The following is a 15,941-nucleotide window of genomic DNA, read 5'->3' on the forward strand; positions in this document are numbered from 1 at the left end:
TTATTTTAAAAGTGAACGCTAGAACCACCTGATGAAGACTCGTGAATAGGGTGAAAAACGTTTCGTATGTGTTATAAACGATTTATTTACCGTACAATTTATTTACCGTAAAAATAAAAATTTTCTTACTGTCTATCGTTTTCAATAGAATGTTTCAAAACTGACAAAGCCGGTCACCAGTAACAGATGACAAATAATGAGGATATTCCATTCTATCATTGAAGTTTATGCATAAAATCAAGCTAGTTCCAGATAAAATGATTTATTTGTATGTTTTGTTTGATACACCCATTGCGAAAAATTTTGAATCTGTGAATGCAATGTTACAGTCACCTAACATTGATTTGTATAAACTGTCTAATGATCAGACAGTTTATACAAATCAATTTTATTTTAATTTTTATTTTATTTTAATTAAATCAATTCATTAGACTCTAATGAATTAGATCTACTCGGAAAAACTATGCATTAGAATTTACAACACTGATGATACTGAAAAATTGTGGAAAATATTGTTTATGAAACCAAATTTAAGCAAAAAGGTAATGGTTATGTAAATGAATTCATGAAGAAACAGAAGACATAGTGCTAGAGAAAAGCGAGATATAGTTTTTGAAGTTAAAATAAGATTTTGTCTATTTATTATTGCGGCTATCGACCAATTGCAATCCACATTATGCGATGCGATTAATGTTTTCAAATTGCTTAATTTTTGAAAAAAATATTCAAAGTCAAAATTAAGTCAAAAATCAAAGAGAAATTTTCAGTTTACTTATGTTATATTTAGCTACAAACAATTTCTGTAAAATTGAGCAACAATATAGAAAATTAGTCTAACAGACTGGACAGCAAAAAATGTTTTTTGAAAACAACAAAATTCCAAAAGACACAATCAAACTGTAGCTTGGTATTGATCGTCACCAAAACTTCAAAACAATAGCAAAATATGCGATTAATTGTCTTGTAATTGTCTTGTAAGCAATGCAATTGTTGAATGAATATTTTCTCTTAGTATAACTGCAGTAAAAACAAAAACAAGAAACATATTGCAATTTCATCTTTTAGGTGCAATTATTAGAATCAAGGTAACATTATTGTAAATTTCTTCTCCTGCAAGAGAAGAAATTTACAATGTTCTACATACAATTTTAAATAATTTCAAATCAAACATACATTACGCCCACAACGGTAGAAATGCGGTTGCATCTACTTCACAGAAAATTATAGCAAATATATACAAAGACGATACACATAACGATGTTCCTGTAAATTGTATATGTTATATGTATAAACGAATGGGTTAAGTTATTTTCGTTTAACTTATCTCAATAAAATTTTCTGTTTTTGTGTATTCTCTAATGTCTTATAAATAATTTCTCTTTTTGGGATAATTCGGCCAATATGTCATATATATTCGGCCATAACTATCTCCTATTATCTGGCAACTCTGCTCTACAGCGATGGACTAACTGATAATAAACATTATATTCTTCAGAAAACACTGATTCAATTACCGAAGATATTTACCATATATTCCTGTCAAGGAGGTTTTGAGTGGTAACAAGCTAAGTTTAGTTTTCACTTGTCGAAGCTCGTTTTCTGATAAGGGACGGTTGGCATTATCCTGGACAGTCAGCAACAAAGGTGAACCCAATAAAAAACTCAACTTTTGATTACTTTTGGCCAAGGATTTATAACTTAGATATGAAGCAACGCGACTGCTGGAACGAAGAGCCTAGCCTAAAACTGTGTAGTGAAAAGAGTAGTCTGCACTAAGACCATGTAGTTAAAGTAATCAAGGTGTATTGCTGTGTATCTCTGTAAATAGTGTTAAATAAATAGACTTAATTTGTTTTCAAGGAGTCGTAAGGTGTACTTTTTGACAGACCGAGAAACCAAAAGCCATGATTTGACCTATGCTTATTCACTAGACAGAATGAATGCATTTTATTATATGACATTCCAGAAAATAGCAAAATAACATTTATTAATTAAGCCTACAATATTATAAAAAGTAGTTTTATGTTGTAATTTTTTATCCAGTACAGGATTTTATATTGGACATTCTTGTCCTTTATGTCCTCATATTGTTTATCATTATTAATCATTATTAAACAAATTCATAAAAATATTGTTCTGTACATGTCTGCAAACTTTAACCTTTGTAATTACATGAAAGTAATTTATCATATACAGTTTATTTGCTGTGTTGCAATTTAACATTCTTAACTCTTTTCGAAGTCACTTCTTAACGTTAGTACCTTAATTACTTTTCAATAATAATGTATTATTTCTTTCTCAGTTGGATTTTCCCAATAATAAATAAAGGAAGAAAGCGATTTTTAACAGAAGAAGATTTATATGAAACTTCAAAATATCATACTTCAGAGTATCTTGGAGATTTATTTGAAACGTAAGTTAAGAAATTCGTAATAAAATGTATAATTAAACCTTATTCTATATTATTAAAAATATACCAGGAATATTATTCTCTTTTTACTTTGTCATTTATCCTACTTTTTACAAGAATAATACTTTTGTATACAGAGTTATTGAACAAATATCAGTCTATTGACGTTAACAATAGGGTGAGGCATGGTCTATTACTTTCCAACAAGAGAATGCAGGTTTCCTGTCATCACCATACAACATTAAAAATTCCTGTGAAATTTAACACAAACCCATATAGATGGATGTAAGTTGAGATAATATATAGCATGTAGGAGTTTCATGTGTTTATTTTTTGTTTTCAGAATAAATAATAAAAATAAACGTAAAGGAAAATGCTATTTTTCGAGTAATGTTTCTTCACTCTCTTCCACGAAATAATAGAACAGGATTCATCTCGATGCAAATGTGGATAAACCGCTAATTGTTTTTTGACGCTGAAAAAATACAGTGGAACCTCTATATTCGTCATTAATCTGTTCCTAAGGACCTAGCGAATATGGAATATGACGAATATAGAAACTATTTTTCTCATAATAAATAACGGATATTCAATAATCCGTTCCCATGCTGAAAAAAGCTACAAGAATAAAAATTATGTTGTTTGTAAAACATTATTTTTATTGTACCAAATAAGTAGAGTATAGTGGTAGAAGGGAAAGAACAGTAATATTAATAATATAGTATTATTGTTTAGAAGAAGACATCAATTAAAACATTAGGTAATTCCAATTATGACCATGAGGTCTGTTTAGCTAATGATTCAATAGCACTCGATTTAATAAAGAACTTTCCAGTGTTGTGTGTTTTTGTATGCTTTTTAAAACGTTTCTGAAGTGAGCAATTACATTATCATTGAATGCATCTCTATTTTGGTTGAATATAGTAACATTTCGGTGCCACTTGGGGCTATTGGCACTTGGTTTCTCGCATTGATTATTTTTCAATAACTCAACAACACACACGACGACCACACAAACTAGACTGATTAACTACAGTTAGCTAACACGGCTAGCTGATCCGCGCGGGCCTGCGATTGTAGTGCAATTTCTGGTGTTGGGAATAACAACGAATACAGAAAATGCTGACAAATATGGAAAAATAAAAAAGTCATCAAAATGTAACGAATATCGAATATTACGAATACAGAGGTTGACGAATATAGACGTTCTACTGTACTACCTTTTCGGTTGGAGATGGGTCAAATAACAAAGTAATTTTGTGTGAATCGTCTTTGTAAGCCAAGTAATGAAATTGGTAGACGCTCCAACAGCAAACGATTAGGGAAACTTAGTTTATTTATTGATATGCATTTCGGGTTGGTTTATTTTCCAACCCCTCTTCAGTTCTGTTAAGGAAATTACAAAAAACATTGAGGTTTCCGACAGTATTTAGGATCACGTAAATTGGAAAATAATAAACATAGAAACTTACATATTATAAAGCTGATGCGTTATTATAAGTTGGTACAATTTTTATAATTTTTTTCCGTATTTTTAACAGGAGTGTTACATTTACTACAACAAAAAATTTGTGATTTAATACAATATAAACAAATTTGTGATTTAATACAATTGTTAAAAATATATATATTTATATACAGTTATACATTTTATATTATTTAAATACAAACTTACATTTGGAGTGCAGGTGTTATGTTCATGATGAGAGTGAAGATGGGTAAAGACCGGAGTTTAACGGGACTTGACTGCTTACTGACATGTGTTGTAAGGTTACCGAAAGCTAAGGCAATCTGAACAGTGGGGTGTGCTGTAAATGATGTTTAACGGATGGAGGTGTCTTTTATTAGTTGGTACCATTGGGGGTTTATTGTCATACCCTCAGAAATATTACTGAGTTGCTCTTTAGGGTGTTTTTTGATTTCAATATGTTCTTTAAATCTCCGTTTGTAAGGATCTTTTTCAGAATGTAAAATTTTGATGTTGTTTCTATTAATTTGGCAGTTATTTTCAATTGTGTGGGTGTACCAAGGGGAAGTGTTATGTTTAAGGCGGATAGCAGCTTCATGTTCTTTGATTCTAGTATCTAATATACGGCCAGTTTCACCAATATAAATTTTCGGGTCATGGCAGTTGCATTCAAGTTTGTAAACTGTTCCGATACTATTAAGGATGTCTGTCTTATTGTTGTATTGTTTGTTGATGTTGTGGTGTATGGAGTTGGATATTTTGTTGGTCAATGATGGAGCTAAGCTGATGTTGTCATTTTTAAGGATGTTATTGCATTTGTCAAAGATATTTTTTATATATGGGAAGGGTTTATATAATTTGTCTGGTTTGTGTTTGGTGTTATATCTGTGTAGCCAGTATTGTTTTTGCCATGTGTTTAATTTCGATTTGGGGTAGTCGTTAAGTAAAAATTTAGTTTCAAGTTCTTTTAATTTGTTTTTCCGGTTATTATCATCAGTAGTTCTTGTGTAAATGTTTTTTAGTTCCATGATAAAAATATTCTTTTTAATATTTTCTGGAAGATATGAGTAGTAGTTGACGGTTTTGTTAACATTACAGGGTTTTTTGTATGTTGTAAAGGAAAACTTATTAGGTGTGTTCGTGATTGTTATGTCCAGGTAATTAATTTTGTTATTGTTTTCTGTTTCTAAGTCAAATTGGATGTTTCCGTTAATATTGTTAGCGATGTTGAGGATAATATTATCGTTTGTTATTTTGTTGTTGTATATGAGTAAGTAGTCATCTGCATATCTAATAACTAGTCTTATGCCTGGGATATAGTTTATTCTTTCATCTATGTTTTTCATGACTAACTCAGCTAGCTTAGGCCCCATCTTTGATCCCATGCTGATGCCATCTATTTGCCTATAATAGTCTTCATTAACTTTAAAATAGTTTTTTTCGTATGCAAATTGTATCAGGTTAATAAAAGTTTTATCTACATTTTGTTTAATAAGGCTTTCTTCAATTAATTTCCATTTTATGTTTGGATACATATTGATAACGTCTAGGCTTATTAATTTGTCAGTGTTTTCTTTTTTCAATTTCAGTATTCTATTAATAACATCATCGGCCTTTTTTACGCTGTGATGAGAGTAGTCTATGACTGTTAAATGTTGTTTGATATATTGTTCTAAATTGTAAAGTATAGAGAATCTAAAATCGACTAAAGGTCTGTATTTTTCTTCAATTTTGTGGGTTTTTAATCTAATATTTAGTTTGGGGGTCCTATTATTTTTGAAATTAAAAATATGATATTTGTTTTATTCGGTAATTTTATTATTAAGGTACATGTGCTTAATTATGTTAGTTAACTCCTTTTTTATTTCTTCGTATGGGTTGTTATTTAATTTAATGTAATTTATGTTATTAATCTGTTCAATCGTTTTTTTTTAATTTGTTAATATCTATTATGATCAGTTGGTCGGTTTTGTCAGCTTTAATTATTGAAAGATTATTGGTTTTGAGGAATTTTATGGTATTATTTAAATAAGCTTTATATTTGTTGATTTTATGTTTACTATTTTGCTTACTGGATTTTAACGTATGGATGATCGTAGCGATTAAGTTACCTTTTTCTTCTTTTTTAATTGTTAAATCTTGGACGCATTTATCAATGTTGGCGATCATGTTAGTGGTTATATTATTGACAGGGAGGTTGTATTCGAGACCCAGTGCCAGGAGACACCTTACATATTGCGTTATTTTTACAGTCGATTGGTTTATGATTAAATTATTCAACCACGCGTCTTTTTCCCCTTGGTGTTGAATATGAGAATAACTTGTGGAGTTTCATATCTTTTTTATATTTATAATCATTCGCTATTCCTTGGTAAAGCCAGACAAATTATATAAACCCTTCCCATATATAAAAAATATCTTTGACAAATGCAATAACATCCTTAAAAATGACAACATCAGCTTAGCTCCATCATTGACCAACAAAATATCCAACTCCATACACCACAACATCAACAAACAATACAACAATAAGACAGACATCCTTAATAGTATCGGAACAGTTTACAAACTTGAATGCAACTGCCATGACCCGAAAATTTATATTGGTGAAACTGGCCGTATATTAGATACTAGAATCAAAGAACATGAAGCTGCTATCCGCCTTAAACATAACACTTCCCCTTGGTACACCCACACAATTGAAAATAACTGCCAAATTAATAGAAACAACATCAAAATTTTACATTCTGAAAAAGATCCTTACAAACGGAGGTTTAAAGAACATATTGAAATCAAAAAACACCCTAAAGAGCAACTCAGTAATATTTCTGAGGGTATGACAATAAACCCCCAATGGTACCAACTAATAAAAGACACCTCCATCCGTTAAACATCATTTACAGCACACCCCACTGTTCAGATTGCCTTAGCTTTCGGTAACCTTACAACACATGTCAGTAAGCAGTCAAGTCCCGTTAAACTCCGGTCTTTACCCATCTTCACTCTCATCATGAACATAACACCTGCACTCCAAATGTAAGTTTGTATTTAAATAATATAAAATGTATAACTGTATATAAATATATATATTTTTAACAATTGTATTAAATCACAAATTTGTTTATATTGTATTAAATCACAAATTTTTTGTTGTAGTAAATGTAACACTCCTGTTAAAAATACGGAAAAAAATTATAAAAATTGTACCAACTTATAATAACGCATCAGCTTTATAATATGTAAGTTTCTATGTTTATTATTTTCCAATTTACGTGATCCTAAATACTGTCGGAAACCTCAATGTTTTTTGTAATTTCCTTAACAGAACTGAAGAGGGGTTGGAAAATAAACCAACCCGAAATGCATATCAATAAATAAACTAAGTTTCCCTAATCGTTTGCTGTTGGAGCGTCTACCAATTTCATTACTTGGCTTACAAAGACGATTCACACAAGATTAATATTCACAGCATCCACACCTACTACGTTAACAAAGTAATTGTTTTATTATAATCAGAAGTATTTTTTCTGTAACATTTCATTTGTTTCTTTAGAGAGATTTCAATAATTTTATTTTTAATTTTTATGCAATATAGCCAAACACTTTCAAAAATCGAATAGCTAAATTAAAAATACCCATCGCTCGAAATATTCTAGTAAAATCTAAATTTTCATTTGTTTGTTTAATCTTTTATTTGTAAACATTTAGGTAGTGATGTTCTCGATATTTGCTCGCACATCGATTGCGGTGTTTTTCAAGTTCGACAATAAAATGACTATATCTCGCTTATGTTTCAATATTTTTGTGTAGATCTTACTTATTACTGTAACTAAACAAAACATTTATAAAAATGTTAATTAACTTTTTATTTGGCATAATATTTGTATAGTAGACTTTGTGATCAGAAATTATATGCTAACTTTATAACTTTTTAGAAAATATGTGTACCCATATACAAATAGCGTTGCACATATTGGTACGTTTTAAGCCAAATGCTAGGAGGATAACTAGAGGGTAAACTGATAACTCCATCTCAGTTTCGAAAGGAGCTGGGAGAAAGATCCAACATGTTTGATGTATATACGAGCTTAAAAAAAGGATTTAATTTTTAATTTTTTAGAGAGTGGAAGAAGGAACTACAGAAAAAAAATGTAAGCATGTTGAAAGCATCATTACGATTTGTTGGATGGAAATACTTAATAGTACTTTTACTTGCACTCATCCAGGTACTATGACAATCAGTTTCAGATATGTTAAGCATATATTATAATTAACGAAATAACGGTTATTTATTTATATTTGCAGCAAACAGTGGTAATTGCAGGTGAAGCGTACTTATCAGGATTAACAGTTCAATGTTTCGACATGAAATTGGGATGTAATCAATACAATATTTATCTAATAGTTTCAGGACTTTTCGTAATGACAACAATTTATTCGATTATATATAATATTAATTATTATATCACAGATGTATATGGAATGAAATTAAAGATAGCTTTTTGCACAGTTATATATAGAAAGGTTAGTATTAAATATAATGTATTATAATTATGGTTACATTGTTATTTTTCATATAATGAAGTATTTTAAGAGAGAACATTAATAACAGACCTAAGAACTCCACGTTTGTAAATAATAGCCTTCATTGATGGCTTATTAATTCTACTTAAATAAACATTACATACAAATATCATTTCACTTTCCAGCTATTTTTACACATAAAATATTTTATTTCATTTAATTTTAGAAAATGGATAATTTTTAAAAAAATAATAATTGAACGTTAATAGTTGTTTGGAAAGCTTTGATGGCAAAATGAACTTTTCGAGTATATTTTGAGTAAATTATACCCCTTAACGACCATTGACGTGCATAGACGTCCAAATCCGAGATAACTCGGACAAAATTTTATAGCGTTACAAAAAAACGGTACTTTGGGACCCGAAAAAAAATTTTTTGATCTTTGGAATGTTTTCTAAGTCTCCAAATTTTTTGAAAAATTTTTACCCGCGCGAAAAAATTTTATTGCGATTTTAATTAACCTTTAATGACCGTAATTAACGCTTAATTGTTTTTTTATGGGATTTTTTTATGGAACTTCATTCATCCTTCTAAACTTCTAGTGCGTCGATTTTACTTCGGTAAAGTTATTTAAAGCTATTTTCTGATGTCAAAAACAACATCCAATAGTTTTTTAATTTTTTTAATTAATAGATTTTTTTATAATTACGTTTAATTAAGTCGGGGGGGTCGGAAATATCAATTAAAATCGTAATTAAAAAAAAATATTTAGAAATATACCACCATCTAGTATTCACCCTACTTTTTACCCTTCTCCTCCCGAGAGTTTCATGAGAATGTCCCGCGAAAGACGACACCAGCTGTTCTCAAGGTCATCCAGCTGTGTAAACAATGACTCATCAGTGTCAGATTTCGCGGATAGGCGAGAAAAAGGAAATTGTACTTTGAAGCTTTTTCTTCAAAATTAACACATTTCTTTCGTTTTTTTTTCGTTTTTATTATTTTTTAATTATTTTTAATTATTCTTAATCATTAATTTCAATTTTAACGGGGAAAATAGGGGAATTAAGGAGTTAAGATTACAAATAATTTGTTGAGTAACATGACAATAGAATGCCAAAGTTTTATTATCAAAACTGGTATTAATATTTTAAAATGATGTTTGAGACTTTCTTAATTAATTATTTTCTCGACTACGACAATTTGAAATAATATAACACTGAAATTATTTTGAAAGATTTTTATTTTTACATTATATTAATACAGTTTGTTTATTTAATAGAGTTTATTTGTTCACTCGTTTTCCTTCAGTTTATCTAAAGTAACACATTTCTGCAAATAAGTGCAGGAGTAAATTTTGGTGATTGTTAACAATATATTGTAGATCTAAGTTTTGATATTTTACTATGTGACACCCAGAAAGTTGACTGGAATACGTGAATGAATTGTTGGCTGAGTTTTTGGTAACGAGAAACAAATTCCAGTTTACATAACATTTTTATTTGCGTAAATTCGGTTTTTATTTGTTGGTATTTTAAAACTTTTTTATATCCAATTTATGTATGAAATTGGTAATAAACTCATCCGAAAGAGTTTGAAATTCGGCAATTTTTTCCAATCAAGATGATTCGAAAAATAGGTTAAGAAATGTTTATGTAATTTCTGATATTGGCAAATTAAATCCCATTTTGCGTAATCGATATGTTGCGTAGTAAATGAAACAGTGAAAATGTAATTTTTCCATTCGTATTCACAATTTAACATATCCACGAATTCTGAAATAAATCGTTTCAGAGACTGATGATATCCCAATTAACAGAATTTTTAAAGTAACAAATAATATGTTCTTCTAATGGCAAAGATGAGAAAGCTTCCCAGTCAAAGTGGAATTCAGTATTGTCTATAAAGAAACAAACAATTCTTTTATATTAGGAAATATTGTTTATTTAGCTATGTTTATGTTGCTATTATTTGTTTATCTGCTATGTAATGGGATACAACATTCAAATTGGATACAGAATTAAATTGAGTACAAAATTATCTTTGAGAAAAGTTAATTTCAGTACATTCCACAAAGCCTTTTTCATCTCTGTCAATGAAATCTAATGAAGTCGTTTGTATAAGAGTTGGATGCATATGTGAGGGGCTGGCCGGAATACAGAGGTTTGAAAGTACTCGTGTACAACTAAATCGGCTGTTCACTCGGGTAAACTGGCCCTCTTGTCAAAGGATTTATGAGTGAAAAATGCGGATACTAGACGATCGTATAACTACCGTCTCCTGTCAGAGCGCTGACACCAGATAGTCAATTTTGTTGACTAACACGCATAAACTGTTATTAAAAAAGAGGGCTGTTTTTATGAGTGTTGCGTGAGTGATAAATAGTCCTGGCTCAATAAATGAGAGAAGTGGAATAAACAATACAACCAATATTTAAAGAAAAAATGGAACAAACTATATACATATCTCTAAATATGGCATAAGATAACATTGAAGATACAATGGAATTTAAACGAGCTTATATCTAACTATACCTATACAGTAGAGCGTCGATAAGTGGAACCAATTGGGGACTGGGGTCCTTCCAGTTAATGATTTGTTCCAGTTTCCGACTTTGTGCGAAAAAATACATTAACCTGTCCGATGTTCAAATTTTTCTCCGTTGCGTATTGCTTCCTGTTGAATTTTTCGCCGTTGCGTGTCGCTTCGTGTTGAATTTTCGTCGATTTTAAGCCTAACGAAAATTTTTATAATAATCATCGAGGCTATCGTATCGTTAAAAATTATTTCTGCATTTTGTACAAACAAAATAAATATATTAAAGAATATAAAAAACATGAAAATTATACTTTAGAAGTAAATTTAGTATCAAAAACATTCGATTCAGCACGACACAGTCCGACTGAAAATCGTTCCACTTTCCGGCCATTCCACTTACCGACGTTCCACTTATCGACGCTCTACTGTATTTCTGTGCCTTGTGTAAATGAGAGAGAAAGAGAGAGCTTACAAACGTTCTAATATTATACTACATTTATTTGAGATTTGATCTTCTTAAGTATCGACGTATTGATAAATATTCTGAAGAATGCAGAATCGGATGAATCAATCTCCTATGCGCTCGGTATACATCATGGTTTATGTTTTCTATATGCGCTTATGTGGCCAGTTCGGGTTCAATGAACTGCGCGAATTTACATACGGCAATCTTCTTACGGAGATCTGCCCGGAATGGTGGGAAGACGCCACTTTTAATAGAGACGGCTGTGTAACTGACTCACATAATAGGACAGTGAATAGTTTTTAGTCAGCCTAGAAAGGAAGTTCGCTTCCTTCTTTCTCGGAAGCGAAAAGTGTACATCCTTTTTGTTAAAATTTTATCAAAGAAATAAAATATTTTGTTATAATATTTTAAAATAATTAATCTGTTAATCTGCGGATCTCACATATTTTTCTCAAAAATTATTTGAGCGATAGCTGTTCCAACTCTAATAGTAACATTTTCTTGTCCGAAATTATGTATCAGGACACCTATGTTTTCGTGGTCACAATCAATTACTTCTGCATTAATTAAGATGTTATTTAAAGATAAAGAAAATTTCGGGACTCTTCTACCACACCAATTCTTAGGCATTTCAATAGCCAGATCGGTAATTATTAGATTTTTTTCAATCCGATTAATTTCAACGTTGTTATTACAAAATAGATCAGATCCAGTTGCTCCCGCACAGCCTTTTTCGGGATTTTTACATTTTCGGATAGTTTTATAAAATATACAAATCTAGAAAATAAAAATTATTATTTATTATTTCATTTCATACAATCACATCTTATAAAATATTTGAAATTATTGGAAATGTTATTTTATCATTTATTGTATAAAAATTTAAATTTGTATGTTTTATTTGAAGGTAATTTTAATGGTGCAGCCTTCTTACATGCCTGTTTTAAACAGGGATAAGTTTTACTACAGATGCTACGTATTACATAAGTAGGTTTTTTTGTATACTATTAAAATCCGTATTGCGTAGAAGATGATAATGATATCAGAATATCTGCAAGAACTAAAAGTAGAAACTGTAATGTCCAAATGACAGTACATCTATTTCATTAAGTAAAATAAATTTTCTTTTTCGTAAAATAGAAATTTTATTATAAATTTCCCCTTTGACTGGGAAACTTTCTCATCTTCGCCATTAGAAAAACGTACTATTTGTCATTTTAAAAATTATGTTGATTGGGATATCATCAGTCGCCGAAACGATTAATCTCACACATTTATTTCAGAATTCGCGGATAAGTTAAATTGCAAATACATATGGAATAATTACAAATTCACTGTCTCGTTTATTACACAACATATCGATTATGCAAAATGGGATTTTAATTTGCCAATATCAGAAATTACACAAACATTTCTTAACCTATTTTCCTGATCATCTTGATTGGAATAAAATTGCCGAATTTCAGGATGATTTTATTGCCAATTTCATACATAAATTAGACATAAAAAAATTTTTAAAATACCAACAATTAAAAACAGAGAATTTACGCAAATTAAAAGATATTTAAACTGGAATTTTGTTTCTCATTACCAAAAACTTGACCAACAATTTATTGACGAGTTCCAAAGCCAACTTTCTTGGTGTCACATATTAAAATATCAAAACTTAGATCTAGAATATATCGTCAACAATCACCAAAATTTACTTTTGCACTTACTTGCAAAAAAATGTCATACTTTAGATAAACTGAAAGAAAAACTGGAAACACTTAAACGAACTGTATTAATATAATGTAAAAATAAAAATCTTTCAAAATAATTTCAGTGTTATATTATTTCAAATTGTCGTAGTTGAGATAATTAATTTAAAAACCCTTAAACATAATTTCAAAAAATTAATACCAGTTTTGATAATAAAACTTTTGCATCCTATTGTCGTGTTACTCAACAAATTATCTGTATTCTTAATTTAATTTACTCGAAATTTACTCGAAAAATTCATTTTGTGTTCAAAGCTTCCCAAACCGTTACTACTAATTTTAATTATTTCGATAATTGTTAATTAGCCAGCAGAAATAATATAACAATCATGATCTAGTGTAATGCCAATAATACCCAGATACTCATCTACCTTCAAACAGTTTAGATTTTATGTAAGTTGAAAAGTAACTTAAACAATATATTGGTACACAGAATAACTGCTTATTTTTAGTGTGTGATCATTCATTGCATTTACCTATAAATTACGTTCGTTTAACTTCTTTGTCCGAAATCTGAAAAAATTTTTACGCTTGATCTAATTTTTCTTCAATTTTATGATGCGCTATTCATTTTTTGCTTAAAGCGTTCCGTTATTTTTAATTAATTATTGGTGCCAAATCGGCACTATGGCGCGCGTTATCTCGGATTTCAATTTTCAAATTTCCCGCCAGTTGTTGTTACTAAAAATAGCCGCAGCGGTGGCGCGCGCGCGCGCTTCTTTGTTTATAATGGCGTTATTTTAAAGTGAATTACTTCTAATAAACTGAAATTTGATCAGAAATAATTTAAATTTTTCCATTGGTATTTTTAAATGTTTTTATAAAGTTTTATGACATCATCACATTTTTCTAAGTGAAAGTAAACAATTTGTTAGCCATTTTACTATCAGCTGATAGAAAGGGGAGTTTTTGAAAACAAAGTAATAAAGCGATTAGTAGTTTCTTCTTTTTGACAGTTGAGGACTAGCGAGTCTATTATTTTTGCTAGAAAAAACAAGCTTTACTACTCTGAGGTTAAAAATAATACAATTTCGTGAAATTTAATAAATCTGATGTCAATAAATAAAATTATTTATAGTGAGTTGATGTTTTTTAAGTTTAATTTTTGCATTTACAAATCAAATTACAGAAAATATAATAAAAATTTCATTTTTTATTACACCAACGAGTATTTTATTCTGTTAGATAGTAGAGAAATCGAGGATGTAATGACATTTTTATGACCATCACGCGATTGTTTTTTCTTCTCCCCGGCCATGCTGTTTTTGCGTTTTATATAAATTTTGTCGTTGATACAAGCGTCCAAGTCGAAGTTCAATCTTTTTGTTTGACATTTAACACCTATGATCAAGTCACACCTGCGACTTACGTTGTTTATTTCGTACCTTCACGACATATTGATGTTACATAGTCCTTTTTCTAGAGAAATTTTTCTATTTCTCTTACGTTTTGCGAGGTATTTGGACCCTGTCTGGAATCTCACATGTACAATAGTACACATTTCAATAGACGATATAAAAAATCGCTTGTAAAATACATATGAACTATGCACATAAAAATGTAGCATCGAAAATGTTAAGTTTTATAAAATACATTTTTTCCCCTATATTTTGTCTTTCATGAATTGGAATATTCTTTTATTGCTGTTGGTTTAATACTTATAGATCATATGGGTTTTATGAGGGTTTTTTTTTGTTTGCCGTCTTTTCAAATATGTATTATTGTTCTAAGAATGTAAATAAACTTAATTATTATTTATATAACTCTTGTATTGAAAGTAGAATAGATGTAAGCAAGAGACGAGATAATTGACATCTAGGCGTTAAGTGTCGCCTGGATGTCAATTTTCTCGTCTCTTGCTTATTCAGAGATCGGCGTGAAGTCCACCATCGTTAGGATTATTATAGATCTAATAGAATAGATGTAAAAAACATTTTGGTATAGTATAAACATTTTTTTTCTATTATATTTTTGTTCCGTTTTTTTTATTTTTTAAATACACTCAGTAATTAATATATATTATTCCTATATAGATTTATTAATTATAATAAACATACACTATTTAATATTATATGAAAATAACACTTTTTAATTAACATCTGAAATGAAGAAGTAATTGAATCGAGTCCCATCGCCATCTTTAATAACGCGCGACAGTAATTAATTGATTCTGAGCGCTTCGCGTTGCATCAATTTAAATAATTTATAAAAATTAAAATTATAAATATGTTTATAAAATAATTGACGATATCTGTTCGTAATAGTATTGTAAAACACACTGTACTTATAGTTTAGCATTTCTGATAAATTTTAATAAATATCTGAATTTTCGTATATTTTATATATAAAAATCGAAGAAAAAAACATAAATTTGTAAAACTTAATTAAAAAAATATCTACAACTTCATAACACATATAAGTATGAGAATCCATCAAAAAAAGATAGTTAATAATAATTAAAATTGAGAAAAAAAATAAAACTTTCAAGGTAAGGTAATTTCTGTGGTAAAATGTGAGGTAAGCGATCACGTGACGCCCGTCTCCCCATCTTCTGTAACCAAAACGGACGAGGTTGAAATAAAAGCCTAATCACCAGTAGAACTAAAAACAAACATCGGCGCGTGCCTAGAGCAATAAACTTGAACGGGAGCGAAGATGAAACACGACACTTTGTAATTTATGCTAATTACCTTCTAATATTAAAAAATTAAAATCATCAATAAATTATGATGAAATTAAAACTTTTTTGACTGAAATTCGATTACGAAAAATTCA

The 15,941-nt window shown here is 29.6% G+C and overlaps 2 protein-coding genes across 2 annotated transcripts in view; one reads left to right on the plus strand and one right to left on the minus strand.

Annotated features, from left to right (window-relative positions):
* The window catches only part of LOC136977327 (ATP-binding cassette sub-family C member 4-like), a 231,954-nt gene that overhangs the window by 145,186 nt on the left and 70,827 nt on the right, over positions 1–15,941 (minus strand). The window lies entirely within an intron of this gene.
* Positions 1–15,941, plus strand: part of LOC136977278 (ATP-binding cassette sub-family C member 4-like) — an 81,132-nt gene that overhangs the window by 4,131 nt on the left and 61,060 nt on the right. The window contains exons 2-4 of the mRNA XM_067272741.1: positions 2,303–2,413; positions 7,999–8,104; positions 8,184–8,402. Of these exons, the coding sequence (XP_067128842.1) occupies positions 2,303–2,413; positions 7,999–8,104; positions 8,184–8,402 (436 nt within the window). The remainder of the gene's footprint in view (positions 1–2,302; positions 2,414–7,998; positions 8,105–8,183; positions 8,403–15,941) is intronic.

The sequence above is a fragment of the Centruroides vittatus genome, unplaced genomic scaffold (assembly GCF_030686945.1).
Source record: "Centruroides vittatus isolate TY-2023 unplaced genomic scaffold, ASM3068694v2 contig_453, whole genome shotgun sequence".
NCBI classification, from domain to species: Eukaryota; Metazoa; Arthropoda; class Arachnida; order Scorpiones; family Buthidae; genus Centruroides; species Centruroides vittatus.